This window comes from Vombatus ursinus, unplaced genomic scaffold (genome assembly GCF_900497805.2).
Source record: "Vombatus ursinus unplaced genomic scaffold, bare-nosed wombat genome assembly UNPS02014794.1, whole genome shotgun sequence".
Taxonomy (NCBI): domain Eukaryota; kingdom Metazoa; phylum Chordata; class Mammalia; order Diprotodontia; family Vombatidae; genus Vombatus; species Vombatus ursinus.
This window is the reverse complement of record NW_020954572.1, coordinates 21180772-21203111: the sequence shown is the minus strand read 5'-3', so window position 1 is coordinate 21203111 and position 22340 is coordinate 21180772. Positions and strand designations below refer to the sequence as shown.

Genomic DNA, 22340 nt, shown 5'->3' with positions numbered 1-22340 from the left:
GGAAAAATAACCATTTTGGAGACAGTCAATACTTTACATTCTAAATGTATAGTGAATACCAAATGAGACATAAACTATGCAGATTTATGCTAATGATCAGGAACCCACTTCACCTGGCACTTCTGTTCAGCATTTTCAAGGGACAGTAGGAACTCCAAGCCCTATCTCCCCTCCCCTCCCAACCCTGTTTTCCTTTGCCAAACACTAGTCTATCTGTTCCTCTAGGTCTGATGACAGATTGTGTGTCGGCTGTTCTAGGACCAGTCCTAGCCAACTTCATAGGCTCATTACTAGATAGGATGCAGGGTGATGATGACCTTTTTGGCCACAGCAACTCTCCAACACCATCTATACTAAAGTGCAGTGAGGCTGCAACCTACGTGGTACGCCATGGCTGGTAATCAGGGATCCTTGAGTTTCCCTTTGGGGAGCTCCCCAGGAAACAGTCACCTTATCTTGTCTAAGCCTTGAGCTCAGTTCTCTAGGTCAGTCTGCCCAGAAATCTTCCTTCCTCACCCAGATTTGTCCATAATAGTCTGTGTGTCAGAGATCAGTACCCTTTGGAAGTCCAGTGGAACAGGACAACAGAGAGTCAGTCCATCCACCTACTGTCCAGAGCTGCATATCCTTTTGGTACATTAGACCTGGCTCACTTCCCCAACTCCTGTGCCCAGGGCTGGCTGTAGCTATGGAAACCTCTGGACCTGGCATAACTAAACCAATTCTTCTCTCAGGACAGGAGCCGCTAATGCTTCCTCCCATCATTCCTTCTGTCATGTCATGTCACGTCATTTCCTAAATCTGGGGCCAGAAATTCTGGGGAAGCCCCCTTACTGAAACTGCCCTCTGAGAGAGTGACCAAATAATTCCTACCTCAGTATCATCGTCTGGGGTCTCAATTCCTGAGCCTCTCCCCTATTTCTGGGCTGGAGAGTTCCAACTCTCCCCACCCACACCCTTCAGGCCCCAGTTCCAGACCAGTGTCACTGATTTATTATCTCCTTCAGCCGTTCACCTGCTCCCCCCTTCACCCCCCCCCCGCGCTGGTAATCAGCTTCTTCCCAGGGTCTCAAACTCTTGCCAAAACCAAACGGGTTGGTTCTCAGTGTGAGGGTATTAGCAAGGACAGACTGAAGCCTGGGAAGGTGGTTTCTTATCCGACAGACCCCGCAACCTGCCTTCCCAGGCGCCAGAGGCCGAAAAAAACCTCAGTCTACACTTGACCCTCACGTGGTTCCGCGTGCTCTAGCCCGGAGCCTCAGGGGTTGCACAAAAACATCCTCTCATCCCGGAAGGAACAAGTTGGAGCTTGGGGTTCCCCTAGCCTTGACTCAGCCCACAGCCTCTGCAAAGAGCCCTTTACGCACCCCCTGTGACTCAGTTTCCCTATTTGCTCATGAAGGACAACAGCATGAGCCACCTGAGCGGAATGCGGAGGGAGAATCCAAAGTCACCGCAGTGCCGGAGCTGGACCAAAGGTGCAAGAACCAAAGGCCACTCCGTGGAGTAGCCTCTGACCGGTCACATCGGGATTGGGGACAGTAATAGGAAATGGGGAAGGGGGGATTGACCTCCAAAACGGTGAGCGGACGACCGCTGCTGCCCCCCACGGATCCTCTGGCACCGTCTGCCCTTGTCTTTGGCCAGCCTGATGCCAGCCGCAGAGGGCAAAGGAGACCCACAAGGGGTCGACCGACCGGCGCCAGGGCCCACGCTCAAGTCCAGCTGCCTGTCCACTACCAACCCCCGAGCCGTTGAGTGACCCTCGGGGACTGTAGGGGCGGACCGTGTCGGGAGAGGCCTCTGCAGAGACGGCCGAGAGCCGTCGCCGCCACCGCCTCCTTCTCGCCAGCTGAACGCTGCCAATGCTCCAGCCTGACCCCGACCCCGTGTAGGTCGCACGCTGTTTGAATGAAGCCCGCTGCCCTGCGTCCACTGGTTGATGCAGCTGTCCCGTGCCGTTTGCCTGCGCCGGGAGCCGGCTGCCTGATGCAATCCTCCGGGCCCTTTGCTGCATGCCCGGGTTCGGGGAAACCTCCCCCGCCGTTGCATCATTTCTGCCAAGTTTTGACAGAGATTTAGTCCGGCCAATCAGTGAGCGCCTACGGACCGTGACCGATTACCGATCCAGCCAATAAAAATGCGGCGCGGCAAAGAGGACCAGGGAAAGCCGATGCTTATTGGTCCGTCCTAGTTTTTCCCTGCCCCCAGAAGGGCCGGCCTCCTGGGTTACGTGGGCGGGGCCGGCAGAGCATAGGGTTTAAAGGGCCGCGGCTCAAGAGGGACTGCTCAGCTGTAGCAGATGTCGCCCCGAGTCTCCATCCCAATCGCCATCACAATCCCGACCCCGGGTCCTGTCCTGATCCCTGGTCCGCACTCCTAGGTCCCAGTCCCAGGCGTAGTCCGGACCCTATTCATACCCCGGGCATCATGAAGGAGGAACCGCCGACCCAGAGGACCCCACCCGCCTCGCCCACCCCGTCCTTGTCCTTGCAGCCCCCCAGGGAGGACAGCGACCCCCCCAGCACTCTGGATTTTCGGCTATGGTTCCTTAGTATGGAGACCAGACTTCGCCTACAGCAACAGCCGTGTGGGCTTCGTCCGCGGGTACAGCCGTCGTTTCTGGCAAGGGGACACTTTCCATCGGGGCAGCGACAAGATGGTGAGCGGGGGGACAGTGCCAGGCTGGAGACACTGGCATGGCATGGGGTGGGGGTGGGGTGGTCCCTGAACGCCCGGGGTACCTCACTGATGATTGGTTGATGGATGCGTTGAGTGAGACATTCTTCAGGTGCTCGTGACCTGAGTAAGACCCCCTCCTGGGGAGGTACCAGTCTCCTGGGGTGGGGCTGATTGGTTTTCATCAGATGAACACATAGGAGGCAGCCCCATTATCCCACTCGGGGGTTTCAGCCCTGGATCTTGGTGTCCCTGAGGCTGTCAGGGAGGGGAGTGTGGGTTAGCTGTGTGGTAGTGGGTTCTCCTGAAGTAGGTAAATGCTTCTCCCTAGGCTGATGCTGATTTCTAACTCAGTCAATCTCTCCTCTCTTCCCCACCTCTTCTCTCTCTCTTTTTTTCCCAGCCTGGTCGGGTGGTGACCCTTCTTGAGGACCATGAGGTGAGTATTGATGGCAAGGGAGGTTGAAGCCAGGTAGAGCTGAAAACCCTTTGCTCAGGAGTGGGGGTCACAGGATAGATTAGATCTTCCTAATTTTTGGGATGATAGTGGTGATGGAGCATAGAGCAAGAGGAGAGACTTAAGGAACCCATTCTTGATCTAGATTCTAGGGTACTTTTCTAGTGTCATGGACCCTTTTTGGTAGTCTGATGAAACCTATGGCCCCTTTCTCAGAATAAGGTTTTTAAATGCATAAAATAAAATATACAGCATTACAAAAGAAACCAGTTATATTGAAATAGTTATCTATCTATTTATCTATATTTTAAAAAACAAGTTCTTGGACCCCAGGCTGAGAACCCTGGCCTAAAGTATCTTGACATAGTCCTGCCTGGGGAATGGTTGCCTTCTGCAATGGATGTAATCCCTATCCTGGGTTATTAATTGATGTCCTGTGGGGTGAGGAATGAGTGTCCCCTGCAATGGATATGAGCCCTATCTTGGGTTATTAATTGATGTCCTGTGGGGTTGTTTGATGCTTGAGTAGATTAGCTTCTGTCTCCCTGGAAACTGTAGTACTGATAGAAAAGACAAGACTGATGAACCTTATGGAGCAGGGGGAAGGGATGTGACAGGCAGGGTAATTGTCGGGGAGTTGTCATGCCTGACCCTAACATGCTCTCTTTTCTTACCTCCTCCACAGGGCTGCACATGGGGTGTGGCATATGAGGTGCGTGGGGAGCAGATCAGCGAAGCACTTAAGTATCTGGATGTTCGAGAAGCTGTGTTAGGGGGCTATGACACCAAGGTAGTGACCTTCTACCCTCAAGATGCCCCAGACCAGCCTCTACGAGCCCTGGCCTATGTGGCCACTCCACAAAACCCTGGCTACCTGGGGCCAGCTCCAGAAGAAGACATCGCCACCCAGATCCTGGCCTGCAGCGGCCGTTCTGGTCACAACCTGGAATACTTGTTGCGCCTGGCGGACTTCATTCGGCTGTGTGGACCTCAGGCCCAGGATGAGCACTTGGAAGCTATTGTGGATGCTGTGGGTGCCCTCCTGCCCTGCTTCTGCCCCTCTGGCCAGACCTTGGCCATGGCCTGAGCTTGGGGGACCCAGAGCTCCTTTACCCACCATGATGGGGTATGGACTGACCCTGACTGTGGGGAATGACTTCCATTCTCTTTCTCTACCCCCACCTTCTCTCTATGGTAGACAGACTTTTGGGGAGGTTGTTACCTGAGCAGGACTTTGGTGGTCTCCCTTTTCAGGTCCTTTTGTTGCTGTATGGAACTCTCTTTCTTGTCTCTTCTTAATGCACCTCGTCCTAGACGATCTCCCATTTTTCTCCTCATTCCTCATCCTATTCGCTGGTACGTGACTTGAAAATATATTTATTGCACCATGATGGTGTGGTGGGTGTGGGCAACAAATCCCTATCTAAGAAGTCCTGCTGAGCAGGGCCAGACTCTTCCTCTGGAGCAGAGGACCCTTGGAACTGCCCAGAAGCCCTTTTAGCCAAACCTCCCTCCTCTCCTCCCTCCTTGCTGCTGCTATCACCAGGCTACCCAGCCTGGGCCCCCTTCTTGGGGGGGGAGGGGAACCCAGGGATTTTGGAGTCCCTTCTCACACTGCCCGATCAACCTTGTCAAAACTGAGCCTGAGACCCTGTCTGCCAAAGCTTTGTTCCAGTTGGACACTAAACACTGGTGAGGTGATAGGAGGTGAGCCAAGGAGAGAAAGATTCCTGGCTTCTCTTTTCTCACTATGCCTGGGGGCTGTGACTGCCATGCAGGAGGACATGCTACCCAGTGTTCTTAAAGCTAAGACTGCTGTGAACCAGCCACTGGCATCCGTCTGTCACCTCAGCCTGTCTGTGTCTGTCTGTACCTGTCCATCGGGCTGTTTCTTATAAGGGAGAGGGGCCCATCTTGTCTGTCTGTTTGTCGGTATGTCTGTCTCTAGAAAGCTCAGTGTTGCTGACTGGTGGCTCTTAATGTCTGTCCGCTACATAAAAACTACCCCATTACTCATACTGTGTCAAAGTTTGGTTATTTCCTCAGATGTTGGGCCTAGGGGAGGCTGTGGCTATGGGGAGGGTCAGTCAGGAAGGGAGAGCTCTGGGTCAGTCCCCTTTGCAGACCTAGAGAAGAAGCAGGTGAACAGAATCCATTGTATTAGCCTGTGAACTCCAAGACACTCTATCCATTCTTGCAATTTAGGGAAAGAAATTAAAGGAGTCAGGACTCTGCTGTTGAGGGTCCACAGAGGCAGTACAGATCAGGGTTCTTATGCCCTCTTAATCCTCCAGTCAGTCTTTGCCTTCCTCACCCTCCATCCCCCACCTACCTACCCAGGGCTGCCTGCCCCAGCCATGGAAGCATCAGAGATGCCACATCTGGGTGTTCTCTGGGTCAGGCTGGCACAGCTGCCCTGCAGAACCTTCCTGCTTCCCCTACTTGCTCCCAGGCAAAGAAATCCGTGGCACTACTACTAAGGGCAGAGACATCTCCATCTTTTGGCACTGTTTTCCATCAGAGCCAAAAGATCAGTCCAGGTGAGGCCCCCCAGACACTAGCAAGGAGTCTCAGGTAGAAGCCTAAAGGCTTCTAAAAACTAAAGTTGTCTGTATCACCCTGGGCAAGTCACTTAACCCCCATTTCCTATCCAAAACAAACAAACAAACAAAAAAAAAAAAACTAAAGTTTTTCTGGCTCTAGTGACTGAAGTTTTCTCCTTTCCACCATGTTGTCAGTGGTGGACTCTGGGCACAGTGCCTGGCACATGGTAAGCACTTAGTAATTGCTTCTCCATTCACTGACAGACCCTTGGTAATTATTTGAGCTCATTTTCCTAGACCAGGGGTGGGTAACATGTGGCCTCAAGTCCACATATGACCCTCTAGGTCCTCAAGGGCCCTTTGACTGAATCCAAACTTCACAGAACAAATCCCCGTAATAAAAGGATTTGTTTTGTAAAACTTTGACTCAGTCAAAAGGCCGAACCCAAACACGTAGAAGGCTGCCTGTCCTAGGCTATAATAACAGCTCACATTTCTATAGAACTTCAAGGTGCCAAAAAAAAAAATACTAATGCTAAACTATGCATTTTAGGCACAAGTCTGGCAGAAACAATTTAAAAAATTAATTTAACACCCATAAGTCCAAGCATTTCTAGTTTAGAAAGAAATATGCCCAAGTGACAGTCATCTTTTCCCCTCCACCCTTCCTTCCTCTCTACCCTTGGACATTCTTACCACAATGACACTTTGAGGGAACATTTATAGAAATATTGAACCAAGGAAAGGTCACAATATATTAAAATACAGTTTTGGGTTAACAATCTACTAGAACAATCTTCACTTAATTTTCTCCTAAGACTGCTCATTTTCTCCTCTGAACACTCCCCTTGAGTACTGCGTGAGGCTCTTCTCTGTCATCAGGACACTTAAATCTTCCTGAAAGAAAAAAGGAAGCTGCCAAAGTGACCTTCCTTAAGTTTAGGTCTGACCAAGTCACTAACCCTCAACCTCACTCAGTAAACTCCAATGGCTCCCTATTGCTTCAGGATCAAATAGGGAACACTGGGTTTGGTATTCTGACCACAACTTGTCCTGCCTCCCCTACCCTTTCCAGTATTTTTATACCTTATGCCCTGCCTGTGAGATCCAGTGACACTGGACCGTCACTTGGATGAGACACTCATCTCCCAAATCTGACCATTTTCATTGGTTATCCATCTTCCATGCCTGAGATGCTTTCCCTCTTAGTTTTCCTGATTTCTTTCAAGTCCCAGTGAAAATCTCACCTTTTCCAGGAAACCTTTTCAGATCTCTTTTAATTCTAATGCTTTTCTCTGTTGATTTCCTCCAGTTTATCCCATATGAAGCTTATTTGTACATAGTACAAACAAGTATATATATATATATATATATAGTACATATACAATATAGTCTCCTCTTATTAGACTTATTAGCTGTCCTTAAGATCTGGGACTGTCTCTGGCCTTTCTTTGTACCCCCAGTGCTTTGCACAGGGGCTGGACATACTAGGTACTTGATAAATATATGTGGACTGACGGCCCTCAGGTGGGTCATATCCCTAATCACTTCAGTTGGTGGAAAGGCTGGGATCTGGTTCTAAGTGATGTGATTGCCTTTCCAAGGCCCTGGTTTTCTGTCCTTGACCTTTTTTTCCCATATTTTTCCTAAAGTCTGGAAAGGATTTTAGGCTGGAGAAAGATTGATTTCTTCATATCTTACGGCTAGAGTGTTGAACACAGAGTCAGGAACATCTGAGTTCAAATATGCAAACATTTATGAGCTGTACAACACTGAGCAAGCTCCTGCACTGCTCTCAGCCTCAGTTTCCTCATCTGTAAAGTGGATATTCCTCATCTGTAAAAGGGGGCAGTTAGGTGGTGCAGTGGATAGAGTGCCAGACCTGAAGTCAGGAAGACTCATCTTCCTGAGTTCAAATTTGGCCTCAGACACTTATTAGCTGTGTGACCCTGGGCAAGTCACTCTAGTATCTTTGCCAGGAAAACCCCAAATGAGGTCAACAAAGAGTCAGACATGACTGAACAATAACAAATGGAGATCGATAATAGCATTTTCCTCACTGGGTGGCTGTGAGGATCAAATCAAGTAATATATTTTGCAAACATTAAAGCTCTCTATAAATGCTAGTTATTATTATTATTATCATTGAACTTAAAAGGAATTTTTTTTTTAAATGTGCTTTCACAAGGGTTACAAAGCCCATGTCCCACAACCACTCTGTGAGATGAGTATCACAAATATTTTCTTTTGGTCCAAATCTGTGATCAATGTAAGGAATTTTCTGAGGGGGAGAATACATACAGATCAGCAACTCACCTATAAGTGATGGTCTGAAAAGTTGCTTAGGAACACTGGGAGGTTATTAAGAGATTTGCCCAACATGTCACACTAGTGTTTGTTAGAGGTGAGACTTAAATCCTGGCTTGCTTAACTTCAAGGCTGGTCTTCTATCATTTGTACCATGTTGTCCTTCAGTACAAATATTATCTCCACTAGCATGAGAAAGACCTAGGTTAACTTGTTCAGTCATTTTTCAATTGTGTCTGACTCTTTGTGACCCTATTTGGGTTTTCTTGGCAAAGATACTGGAATGATTTGCCATTTCCTTCTCTAGCTCATTTTACAGATGAGGAAACTGAGGCAAACACGGTTAAGTGACTTGCCCAGGGTCACAAGCTAGTAATTTAAACATTTTATATATATATATGTATATATATGTGTGTGTGTATGTGTGTGTGTGTGTGTCTGTATATATACAAAATATATATGTGTATGTATGTATATATGTAAATAGAGGCAAGCAGGGATAAGTGACTTGGCCAGGGTCACACAGCTAGTAAGTGTCTAAGGCCAGATTTGAACTCAGGAATCTGAGTCTCCCTGACTCAAGGCCTGACACTCTATCTACTGCACCTAGGTTCACATCTTGCCTTATATATAAAAAAATATATATGTATGTAATATAAATTGAGGCAAATAGGGTTAAGTGACTTGCCCAGAGTTCACACAGCTAGTAAGTGTCTGAAGCCAAATTTAAACTCAGGTCCTCCTGATTCCAGGGTCAGTGCACTATCCACTACTCCACCTAGCTGCCCCAACCTCAGATATTTATAGCTGAATGACCCTGGGAAGTCATGTAACCTCTTAGTGCCTCAGTTTCCTCATTTTACAAATGAGGGGGTTTGGAGTCACGATCTCTAAGGTCCCTTCTAGCTCTAAATCTAGGATAAAGGATGAGGTGAAATAAATGACTTGCCCATGACTCTATGGTGTCAGCTCAAGGATTTAAATCTAATCTTGACCATGGGTAGTCCTCTTTATGTTAATATCATCCTGCTTTTGCATCTATGGGTTCCTCCAAGGACAAGAAATGTGCCCAAGCTTGACTCTGCTGCAAAGACTAGGACTAGTTGGGGGACAAATGGTAACATTACCTGGGATGGCAGGGGGTGGGATATGTTCCTGAGCCTAAAGGTTAGCTTGTCAGCTCTTTCTCTGATCATCATCATTCTCCTCCCTGGCCTTTCCCCCAGCTCAGCGACTTGATAGACACGCAGACCTACCATCATGCCAGACTTTCATCAGTTTGTTGTGCGGCTGCATCAACAGCTGTCACTTTCTAGGATGGGTGCCATCCTATCTATGCAGTCTCCGCTGTGAGTTCTCATAGCAGCCTGTATGACCTACTGAATACAGTTACCCTTAATTGGCCCTGGTGTCAATGCCAGAGTTACCTCATGCCTGGAGCCTGGCTGCCTCATGTCACAGATGTGGAAAGAGAAATCTGGAGACCAGCTAAGTGGTCAAGAAAGGCATATTGGGTCAGCAGCAGGAAGAGGCAGCAGGCTGTGTGCCCATGAGCTAAGGGGAGCAACCATCTTCTGTCTCTTGAAGAGTCAAGCAGCTGAGCTTCTCCCTATAGCCTGGAGTAGGCTGGAGTTGGAGAAGATGCATCCCCTCTCCTTAGGGCAATGAGAGGTCAGTCAACTAGCATTTCATAAATCCCTTGCCAGGCACTATGATAAAACCATAACACAACCAGTGCCTGCCTTCGAGGATCTTATGTTCTAACTGAGCTGGGCCTAGCTAAGGGATGCCAGCCTGAGAATCCCTAGGTACAATACACAGGGAGGAAGGAAGAGGAGATAGTGAACAAATTATCACAGTCAAGTCCATGAAATGGACAACTAACAAGAAGGGAAAGACCTCCTCTGCTGTCTGGAAAACAGGAACCATTTTTCCCTCCTCTCACCCCGACGAGAATGTCTAGTAGGCTCCCTATCTGGCATATATTCCTTGGGTAGAGAGGAAGCCCACCCTCCCTTCATTTTCATTCCATGAAACCAACACCCCAGGCACAATATTCTCATTCTATAAAATTGATAGGGCAGCTAGATAGCACAGCAAATAGAGTGCCAGGCCAGAAGTCAGGAAGACTCATCTTTCTGAGTTTAAATCAGGCCTCATACACTTACTAGCTGTGTGACCTTGGGTAAGTCACCTAACCATGATTCCTTCAAGAACCCCTACCCCCCAAAAAAAACCCCAACAACAACAATCTAATGGGTGAGAATCTACCAGTCAGAGCTTCAAAAACCCTTGTGACTCCCCCAGGCTACTCTCCTCTCTGCCCATTCCAATTTTTTTTTTTTTGGTAAAGCAATTGGGGTTAAGTGACTTGCCCAGAGTCACACAGCTAGTAAGTATTATGTGTCTGAGGCTGGAGTTGAACTCAGGTCCTCCTGACTCTAGGACCAGTACTCTATCTGCTGTGCCACCTAGCTGCCCTACCCCCCATTCCAATTTCTTGTATCCTAATCTGTGGGGGGCTGTTTTCTACACCCTCTCTCTTTGAGCCAGTCTATGGACCTCTCATACCCCAACTCTACTATGTTTTCCTGTTGTGAGTGCCTTCAGAAGACCCAGTTCTAGGGGAACCCTTGTCACCACTCCTGGCCTCTCATCCTGATCTGTAGCTGTGAGCGGCTTCCATCAAATAATGAAAACCTGCAGGGCAGTTAGGTGGCGCAGTGGATAGAGCTCCGGCCTTGGAGTCAGGAGGACCTGAGTTCAAATCTGACCTCAGACCCTTGACACTTACTAGCTATGTGACCATCGGGCAAGTCACTTAACCCCAATTGCCTCACCAAAAAGCAACAACAACAACAACAACAACAAAATAACGAAAACCAGGGACCTGCTCCAATTAATTGAATCACTTTCATCTTGTAATTTAGGCTGTCACTGTGTTGAGCCCAATGAACTATGGTGGGACAGATTCCTAGATTCTTTGTAACTGGAGAGGAACTTAAAAGTCATCTGGTTCAACTCCCTTGTTTTCAGATAGAGAAACTGCAGCCCAGGTGACCTGCCCAAAAACATACAGCTAGTATATGACTTGAAGCCCATGATCTTGATTTTCTTATTCAGTGTTTTTTTCCATTCAAGAAATATTAGAAAAGGTCCTTGGGTAGCTTGCAGTCCAGTTGGGCGAATGGGAGGTAAAAATGAAAACATTTAAAAAATGTGTAAGCACTGGTGAATCAGCCCAGCATGAAAAACATTCTAATGTGGTGTGAGGAAAGATGTGGAGACTTGGGGAGATGGGAGAGCTAGGGTCCTAGTCTAGGGAAGGCTTGTTGGCTAACAGTAGGGTCACTGGCCACGATGTGCTGGCCTGAGATAGCTGTCCAGGCTCAAGAACCAACTTGGTACCTCTGGGAAGGGGAAAGGACCCTAAGGTGATGGCAACTAACACACTCTCTCTCCCCACCTTAGCCAATCAGCTGCCATCTTGTTTTCTCCCTCCTCTCTATCTCTTACACACACCTCCTTACTCACACCACAGCCTCTCTAGTTCACGATCTCATCCCTTTTAATGGACTCTGAGCTGTTCATTGGACCACAGATCTAAGACTGGAAGGGACCTCAGAGTTCATCTACTGCAACCCCCTCATTTTATAAGTGAGGAAGCCAAAGTTCAGGGAAGTCAAGTGACTTGCCCAGGGCCACACTGGTAGGAAGTGTCAAAGGTATGAGTGGAACCCAATTCCTCTGACTCTAGGACCAGTGTACCTGTAGCACCATCAATAGCCACATGAAAAAAGGTTCCAAGTCACTAGCAATTAGAGAAATGCCAATTAAAACAACCCTGAGATCTATCTCACAGTCCTCAGATTGGATGTACCGATTCTTTCTACCACTCTTGCCTCCAAATTGTTCTCCCCGACCTCTGGCCTTTCCCTTCTCAAATCTATCCTTCACCCAGCTGCCAATGATATATAAACATATATGATACATGTATGTATGTATGTGCATGTGTATTTGGGGGAAGGGCAATTAGGGTTAAAGGACTTGCCCAGGGTCATACAGCTAGTGTCTGAGGCAATTTGATATTCCTAAAGCAAAAGTCTGACCACATTACTCCACTCTAGGAGCCTTAGTGACTTCCTTTTGCCACTTGATAAAATAAAAACAACTCTGTTTACAATAGGCCCCAGGCTATCTTTCCAGGTTATTTCCATGTAATGTCCCATAGTGCACTGCATGTTCCAAACAAATTGACCTAATTACTGTTCCTCATACATGAAATTTTATCTTCCACTTCTGCATTTTTGCACAGATCACCCCCTATGACTGGAATGTTCTTCCTCCTTACCTCTGTCTTTTGAAACCCTGAGCTCTCCTCCAGGCTCAATTACAGTGTTAATATTTGTGATGATATTTGTAAAGTGCTAAGCGCAGTGCCTGACACATCGGAGGTGCTAGATAAATGCTTATTCCTTTCCTCCTACCCCTCCCACAAGAGGTTTTTCCTGATTTTTCCAGTTTTGAGTACCATTCCAAATTTGTCATCTCTATCAACATCTATAGACAATATTGTGTTCTATTGTATACGTATTTTTTTTTTTGTATGTTGTAATGGAAACTCTTAGAGGGCTGGAATGTGCCTTATTTTGGCCTTTATAGCCCCAGTTTCTAGCCCAGTTCTTGCCACATAGCTGGCATTTAAATGCCAGCTCAAAATAGCCCTGAGCAAACAACATGGATCCTATGCCCTCAAATCGATTTCATAATTTGTGACGTGAAAACAGTACAAGAAGTAATTAAGACAAATTCTGTTGAGTAGGAAGGAGTATTATGGTGGCTTCTATGCTGCTGGAAGAATGCATATGTTAAATGTTTGTGCCCTCTAAATTTTGATGCTCTGTGACGAAGCACCGATTGTTCTCCTTTAGTTATGTCTGTCACAGAATAAGGGTTCCATAAATATGTGACTATTAATCTCTTAGGATACTTCTTTGGGCATGCTTTCTCTTGCCACTGCCACCATTTCAGGCCGTTTAACAGACCTTTCTGCTTTCAGTCTCATTCTACTCCAGTCTAGCCTTCACAGTACTGCTCAAATAATATTTCTCACACATGCATCTTTGTCTCTTCTCTACTTAGAAAACTTCAGTGGATTCCTGTTGTATCCTGAGTAAATTTCAGACTCTTTTGCCCGGCACTCCAGTTTCTTCCTTCCTTCCTTTCTCTCTATTTTCTTTCCTTCTTCCTTTCCTTCTTCCCTCCCTCCCTCTTTCCTTCCCTTTCTCCTTCTCTCTACTTCCTTGCTTCCTTCCCTCCCTCCCTTATTCCTCCCCCCCTTCATTTCTTCTCTTCTTTCTCTCTTTTTCTGCATTAGCCATGTTCAAGGTGGGAAAAGTAAGAAAAATTAAGGGAAAAATAAGCTTCAATTTGTAACCTGAGTCCACCAACTTTGTATCTGTAAGTGAACAACATTTTATCATGAATCCTTTAGAATTGTGGTGGATCATTGTATTGATCAGAGTTACTAAGTCTTTCACAGATGATTATGTTTACAATGTTGCTGTTATTATGTACAATGCTCTCCTGCTTCTCTCACTTCACTGTTGCATATGTTTGTCAAGGTATTTGAAGTCACTATTTCCCAGAGCCAAGGCCCAGCAAGCATGCTGTGCCCTGAGCTTGGTGTAACAATAATCCTTGGCACTCTGGATGATCTCTCTCACCCTCTGGAAGATCTCAGCCACAGCAAAATCCCAGAATTATTTCCCAGCACCAGGTGTTTTCTGAGCTGGGACAAGCACCTGTTGTGTCCATGTTCTGGTCATGAAGTCCTGCTGTAAATTAAACTTGTCACATTGTTGCTGTTATCACTTGTTGTCAGGGCTGCAGCTCACTAACACACCATAGGTATAAGTAGTGAGATCTTCCCCACTCCGGGAGCAGCTAGGTGGCACAGCGGATAGAGCACTGGCCCTGGAATCAGAAGAACCTTAGTTCAGATTCCGCTTCAGACACGTAACACTCACTGGCTGTGTGACTCTGGGCAAGTCACTTAACCCCCATTGCCTCACCAAATAATAATAATAATAATAAAAGATCTTCCCAATCTAAAACGGATCCCTCCTATAGGGTTGGGGACTTTGCCACATGTGCCTTTCCTTGCAAGCTGTTTTCCTCACTCGGAGATTAACTAAATTTCCATTTCTGTCCTGACTCTCCTGTTTCTAGCCTGCTCTGTTCAGCTCCAGCCATTCCCAGGTTAAAGGCCGGTTCCAGTTGAGTTGACAAGTTCACATAAGTCTTCGAAGGTTTTTCTAAAACTATCCCCTTCATCATTTCTTACAGATTAATAGTATTCCATCATATTTTTATACCATAACTTGTTCAACCATTCCCCAATTGATGGGCATCCCCTCATTTTCCAATTCTTTGCTACCACAAGAGCTCTTATAAATATTTTTGTACATATGGGTCTTTTTCTTTTTTCTTTGATCTCATTGGAATATAGACCTAGTTTTATAGTCCTTTGGGCATAGTTCCAAATTGTTCTACAGAATGGCTGAAGCAGTTCACAACTCCATTAACAATGCATTATTATTTTTTAAAAATCAATTTATTTTGATTTATCAAAAATCACTTCCATATGCTTTTGAGTTTTAAATTTTTCTCCCCCTCCCTCTCCACCTCCCTCCCCAAGATGGCACACAATCTGATATATGCTATACATATACATTCCTATTAAACATATTTTCACACTAGTGATGTTGTAAGGAAGAATTAGAACCAATTAGAACCAGAAAGAGGAAACAAAACACAACAGAAGAAAAAAATAACAAATAGTATGCTTCGATATGCATTCAAACTCCATAGTTCTTTTTTTGGATGTGGATAGCATTTTCCATCATGAGGCCTTTGGAAATGTCTTAGATCTTTGTATTGCTGAGAAGGGTTAAGTCCATCAATATTAGTCATTGCACAATGTGGCTGTTACTGTGTACAACGTTCTCCTGGTTCTGCTCACTTCACTCAGCATCAGACCATACAAGTCTTTCCAGGTTTTTCTGAAGTTTGCCTGCTCATCATTTCTTATAGCACAATAGTACTCCATTACATTCATATACCACAACTTGTTCAGCCATTCCCCAATTGATGAGCATTCCCTCAGTTTTCAATTCCTTGCCACCACAAAAAGAGCTGCTACAAATATTTTTGTACATGTGGGTCCTTTTCCCATTTGTGTGATCTCTTTGAGATACGGCCCTAGAAGTGCTATTGCTGGGTCAAAGTATCAAAGAACAATGCATTATTGTACCTATTTTTCCACATCCTCTCCAGCATTTGTCATTTTCCTTTTATGCCATCTTAGCCAATCTGATGGATATGAGGTCGTACCTCAGAGTTGTTTTAATTCTGATTTCTCTAATGTTAGTTATTTAGAGCATAGTTTTCACATGACTATTGACAGCCTTGATTTCTTCCTCTGAAAATTTGTTCATATCTTTTGACCCATTTATCAATTGGGAATGAACTAGCTTTATTGCATACCACTGATATCCACACTTTAGTCCAAATGCTCTCTGTCCCTGGGACACTGTGATATTCTGTCTCCATACCTTTACTCACATGGTTCCTCATGCCTGGATTGCCTCCCTTCCTCTTTTACTGATGGAAAATTCTACTCATTAAAGCCCAACTCAAATGTCATCTTCTCAGGAAAATCTTTCCTGATCCCCACCCACTAAAGTTGGTAGCAGCCTTCTTCAGTGCTACAAAAAGCTTTTGTGTTATAATTCTCTAACGCATTTATCATGTAATATTGTCTATTATAGCTATCTATTGATAGGCCATTTTGGGGACTATAACTCCCTAGAAGGCAAGGACTAAAGCTTTAAATTAACCCCGGTACCTAACACAGAGCTCTGCACAGGTAAACATGTCGGTGGCATTTTGTATCCCTGTTTGCCATCAGGGGAGAAGACATTGTCTCTGCCTCTTTCAGGTGACCACAGTAGAGAAACAGACTCACCTATTGTTTGTTTAACCTTTGTTTCAAAGCGTACTAATGATATAAACAGGATGATGTCTTGACTAGAGAATGAAATGGATTTAAGCAAGGCAGAATTTCATAGTCATCACCCTTACTCTCTCTTCCAGAGTCGCTGAAGTCCAGTTGCAAGACAAAAGTCAGGACAACTGGCCATGGCTAGGGATGCAGTGAATGACTTTGGCATCTTCGATGTCTGACCAAGCTCTAAGAGTTCCACAGCACCTGCTTCAGCTGCCTTCATGGCCCTTGGAACACATTATTCTTGTCCACCCATTCTGCTGGGGGAAGTCTTCACATGCTTGGAGTAGACATCTCCCTAACTCACTGATGGGTTTGAGTCTTAGCCCAATTGCCAAGATGATTTTACTGGGGTATGACTGATGTAAATGCTACAGCTTCTTGGAGCCATCAGTGAGAGTTGGGTGAGGGTGGACACCAAAGGTGAATGAGCAACTCTGAAAAGTGCTCAGCAAGCCCTCACACCAGAGGTGCTAGTCCTCCCTGAACACCCTATATACCCCACCTATCAGACAGGCCCACCTATGGGCTGAGGATTGTCAGGAGCCAGGGCTTCCCTTATGGGCTTACTCCTGCTCTTCCTGGTCAGATATAAGGCCCTCAGGATATTTCAAACATCTAGACAGCCAAGACAGGTGTTATGTTTCTGCCTCACCCCATTCTTCTTCCCTCCCTTCTGCTCCTGCAGGTTGTCCGTGTTCTGTTGACAGTCCAGGCGCAACATGATCCTACAGGAACATATCAGGAAATGTGTCTGCCTGCTATCTCTTCCCCTGCCGTATCCCACGCAGGTCAATGGGGAGCTGCTAACCATGAAAGAGGGTATGTTTAAGGGGGTGTGTGTGTGTGCGTGTGTGTGTGTGTGTGCGTGTGTGTGTGTGTGTGTTCTGGGACTTTGATGATGAATTGAGATACAGTAAATGAAAGACAGCATAAGCGACAAACTCAAGAGCTCTCAACTAGGATTTACAAGAGTTGGGGTCCACTCCTTGATCCCGCGCATTCACTAGGTATACTCACCTTTAGGCCAAATCACTTCCCCCACTCTCTGAGTTTCAGTTTCCTTACCTATAAAACAAGGTTCATAATTCTTACATTACCTACTTCATAGGGCTGTTGTGACAATCAGATGAGATAGTGTCTGAAACACTATATAAATGTTAGACATTATTGTTACCTATTATCAAATTCTAGGTATAGAAACAGTCCCTGGACTAGTCACTATTTTGCTATTATTCTTTTTTTTTTAAGCAATTGGGGATAAGTGACTTGCCCAGGGTCACACAGCTAGTAAGTATCAAGTGTTTGGTCTGAGGTCACATTTGAACTCAGGTCCTCCTGACTTCAGTGCCCTATCCACTATGCCACCTAGTTGCCCCTATTATTCTTTATACTTAACGTTCTATGGACTATTACACAGGTGGGCAAAATGGCTGCTTTTGGTAATTAAATAAAAGTGTTGGGATGTGAGTTCATCTTTTGTAGGTCCATATTTAGGACAATTAGCATGGATGATGATATGTACCTCATCCCGCTCCCTGCATGATTTTGGTTTTCTCATGGTAGGAAAGTACAGTGGACAGACAAATGGTAATGGGAAAGGGAAGGGAAAGAGAAAATTGGGGAGAAGGTAGAGAGGAAAGTTCTTTTCCTGTAGGTTCCTTTTTTATGTTTTGAAAGCTTGAAGATTCTAAATATTTGGTATGGCTACATCTGTTAGAATTGCAGTTCTTCAGTTTTTATGGATCATTATTTTGTCCAGATGATTGTAGGCATTAGTATATGATAATATTCTGGTTTCTCTACAGTTTGATGCATTCTCAAGAATATTTTGGGGTCTCTATTTGTGATACAGGGCTTTGGAGCTTAGTAGTTTAGGAAGGGTATTGAGCTTTTGGCATCTTCTTTCTTTTCTTCATGTAAATATTTTCCTCTGAATTAGTCAGTCAATGCATTGTGGTGATAGGTTTAGGGATGGGGAAAGGATGTGTCTAGAAAGAAATCTGACTGTAATTGACAGAAATGGAAAATGATAAATGTTGGAAGAGATATGGGAAAATTGGAACATTAATATACTGTTGGTGGAATTGTGAACTGATCCAGCCATTCTGGAGAGCATTTTGGAACTATGTCCAAAGAGCTATAAAAATGCATATTCTTTGACCCAGCAATAGGTTTATACCACAAAGAAATTTTTTTTAAAAAGGGGAGAGGATCCACATGTACAAATATATTAATAACAGCTCTTTTTGGTGTCAAAGAGTTGGAAATTGAAAGGATGTCCATCAATTGGGGAATGGCTGAACAAGTTGTGGTATATGACTATAATGGAATACTATTGTGCTATAAGAAATGATGGGCAGGATGATTTCAGAAAAACCTGGACTTACACAAACTGATGCAACGTGCAGTAAGCAGAACTAGGAGAACACTGTACAGAGTAGCTGCAATGTTGTGGGAGGATCAACTGTGAATGACTTAGCTCTTCTCAGCAATACAAAGATCCAAGACAATTCCAAAGGACTTGTAGTGAAAAATGCTATCCACATCCAGAGAAAGAACTGATCGGACTCTGAATGCAGATCAAAGCATACTATTTTTCACTTTCTTTATTTGTGTGTGTGTGTTTTGTTCTGTCTTCTTTCACATCACTAATATGGAAATATATTTTATATAATTGTACATATGTACAATATGTATAACCTATATCAAATTGCTTACCATCTCAGGGAGGGGGAAGGGGAAAGAGGGAGAGAGAGAATTTGGAGCCCAAAAGTTTAAAAAATAAATATTGAAAATTGTTTTTAGATGTAATTGGGGAAAAAATTAAACATTATTTGTTACCAAAAAAAGAAAAAGAAAAAAGAAAGAAGCCTACTAGACAGGACTTTGCCCTTAAACCACTTGCAATTTAATGAAGAAGATAAAACATACAGATAAAAACAGTTGTAAACAACACTCACTAATTAGGAAAGGGTGCCTGGAGCCAGGTGCCTGCTTATCATGGGAAGGCTTCTCTGAGGGCCTGAGTTTCCAGCAGCATCTGTGTGATGGCTCCAAGACAAGGATGATGAGATCATAGGGTTCAGATCTAGAAGGGGCTTTGGAGAGTGCTTAGTACAATCTCCTCTTTGGGAGGGGAAGTCCAGGGAGGGGAGAAGTAGTACACCTGGTGTGTTTGTGGTATAGACAGGTCTGGCTGTTCATGTGGTTCTATTTGAGGGATTTCTAGAAAGAAGATTACTATCTCTCCCCTACTCCCTTCCACCTCCCAGGCCTTCTAGAGTACCTGAGACCCCCAACCACTCCCTCAAGTTAAGTCACTGAGGCCCCCAATTATTGTGCAGACTTTCTCTGGGAGCTGTCACATAGGGAGTCATTACTACCCCTCACCCCTATAATGGAGCAGTTAGGTAGTGGAATGAATAGAGTGGCAGGCCTGGAGTCAGGAAGACTCATCTTTTTTTTTTTTTTTTTAAAGGCAATTGGGGTTAAGTGACTTGCCCAGGGTCACACAGCTAGTAAGTGTCAAGTGTTTGGTCTGAGGCTGGATTTGAACTCAGTTCCTCCTGACTTCAGGGCCGGTGCTCTATCTACTGCGCCACCTAGCTGCCCCCTGGACTCATCTTTATGAGTTCAAATTTAACCTCAGATGCTTCTGTGACCCTAGGTTAAGTCACTTAACCCTGTTTGCCTCAGTTTCCTCATCTGTAAAATGAGCCTGACAAGGAAATGGCAAACCGCTCCAGTATCTCTGCCAAGAAAACCCCAAATGGGATCATGAAGAGCTAGACACAGATGAAATGACTGAACAATAACAACCCCTAAAATATCTTAGCTCAAAATAGTTTATCTGATTAACTCTGCTCAACCAGCAAAACCCCAATGGAATGAGATAATAGATAGGCAAGTGGTGATAGGGATGGAAGGAGAAGGGCACCATGGTGATGCCAAGAGCAAGGATTTGGATTTAGAAGACTCCAGGCCAAATCCCACTTCCTGAAGGGCCCTAGACTTCTGGGAGCCAAGATGGCAAAGCAAGAAATAAATTGCCGTAACTCTCCCATATTCACCTCCATAAAACCATAAAATAGAGCCCCCAAAACAAATCCTAGAACAGCAAAAACCAGCAAAAAGACAGAATGAAACAATCTTTTGGCCCAAGAAACTTGGAAGATCACCAAGAAAGGTCTGTTTCACTTGGGCAAAAGCGGAACGAAGTCCAGGACAGGACTGTCCTGTAAGGACAGCAGTAAGCCAGCAGCAAGCCCCACCTCAGCAAACCAGTGGGAGATCTTGAGCACCAGTGTGGTAGAGCAGGCAAAGCCCAATACCAGACCCCCTACATACCTCAGCATAACCAGAGGAATGGGCAGAACTGCCACGTGCTTCAGCACAACCCTGGGCAAACAGGCAACCTCCAACAGCCAGATCTCCAGTGCTTCAGCATAGTCCTGGGCAAACAGGCAGTCTCCAGTGGCCAGACAGCCCCGTCCTTTAGTGTAGCCCAGGGTAAACAGGCAGTCTCCAGTGGCCAGACAGCCATGTGCTTCAATGTAGACCTAGAAAAAATGCTACCAGCCTCAGTGTGCTAGACACCAGCACTAGGACCCGGGCTCAGTACCAGGTAAGCTCTCAGACCACTATGCCCTCCAGCAGCACCAGCCACCTTCACCTCACCCTCTCAGCACAGCACCAAATGTAAGGCCACCTTGGGCCTCAGGGCAACATCACCAAGTAAACATCACCAAGTAAACCAACCTGCAACCCTTGGCACAAGAAGCCCGAGATAGTGCCCCTTTTATCCCAGAAGCAGAGTTCAAATTCAAAAGAAAAGGAAAAGGCCAAAAAAAAGATGAGCAAAAAACAACAACAACAAAAGAATCTGACCACAGAAAGTTATTATGGTAACAAGGAAGATCAAGACACAAACTCAGAAGACAACAATGTCAAAACACTTATGGGAAAACCCCAAAGAAAAATGGGAAGTGGTCTCAAGCCCAGAAAGAACCCATGGAAGAGCTCAAAAAGGAGCTTAAAAGTCATATAAAAGAGGTAGATGGGGGCAGCTAGGTGGCACGGTGTATAGAGCTCTGTCCTTGAAGTCAGGAGGACATGAGTTCAAATCCGGTCTCAGACACATGACACTTACTAGCTGTGTGACCCTGGGCAAGTCACTTAACTCTGATTGCCTCACCAAAAAAGAAAAAAAAAATAGGTAGATGAAGGACCTCTGGCAAGTTATTTAATCTCTCTGAGCCTCAGTTTCCTCATCTGCAAAATGAAGGGGTGGATCAGATAGTCTCTTTCAGATCTAAATCCTATATCAGTGATGATAAAGCTACTGAACCATCCATGGAAGGTGATTAAAAAAATAAGCTACCCACACATTCTTTGGGCTTGGCACCATAACTAGGTTCCCTTGGATCTGGTACCCCCAAGTATCACCTCATCCACCCCTATAATTTGGGTTGAATCTGTGGGTAACTTCTCCTCCTTCTCCTGCCTTCCTTTGCAGGGAGGGGGTGGGGAAAGGAAGCTCAGGGTTTGGAGGCAGCCAGCCCAGGGCATTCCAGTTATTTACTAACAGCTCAATTCTCTGGGCTTAGTAATGGAGAAACACTTGACCAGCTAAAAATACCTCTCATTACTTGACAGTGAAGACCACACAATCAGGTCTCTTTTCCCCCAAATCACACACACCCAGACCCTGCAGACCAGTCAGACTGGGAGGCACTCAGCTTTTCTCAGGAGACCATCTTTCTTTTCCTCTCTTTCCCCAAGAGACAGCCTGAGCCCCTGTGCCTAGGACTATCAATCACCTTGTTTGGCCAGCCCTACTACTTCTCAGCAGGGATCTGAATTGCAAAGAACTATAGTCCCTCAAATCAAAACTAACCGACTTCCACTCTTTTGCTGGATTCCAATATGATTTTTCCCCACTCTTGAACCAAGGATAGAATCAAAGAATAAACAAACAAACACACAAAACCCACACACCAGAGTGAACCAGTTGGAAGAGGAGTCATATCTAAATATTCAGAATAGCTGATATTTATATAGCACATTAAGGTTTGCAAAGCATTTTACATACCTTATTTCATTAAATCCTAGGAACAATCCTGCCAGGTAGATGCTATGAGTATTATCATCTACATTTTACTGATGAAGAAACTGAGGTTTGGAAAGGTTAATTGTAAAATGGGATGGTGATGTTTTGCCCAGGTAGATTATGTAGATCCACATGGGTTTGTCTAGATGTGGCTCACAGGGAGGAAAGCATAGA

The 22340-nt window shown here is 45.3% G+C and overlaps 1 protein-coding gene across 1 annotated transcript; it reads left to right on the top strand.

Annotated features, from left to right (window-relative positions):
• Positions 1-2023: 2023 nt before the first annotated feature.
• On the top strand, positions 2024-5152 carry CHAC1 (ChaC glutathione specific gamma-glutamylcyclotransferase 1). Its single transcript, XM_027870015.1, is given in 4 exon segments — positions 2024-2517; positions 2519-2662; positions 3083-3118; positions 3822-5152. Coding segments are annotated over 4 exon segments (669 nt in total). The 5' UTR covers positions 2024-2430; the 3' UTR covers positions 4224-5152.
• The last annotated feature ends 17188 nt before the right edge of the window (positions 5153-22340 follow it).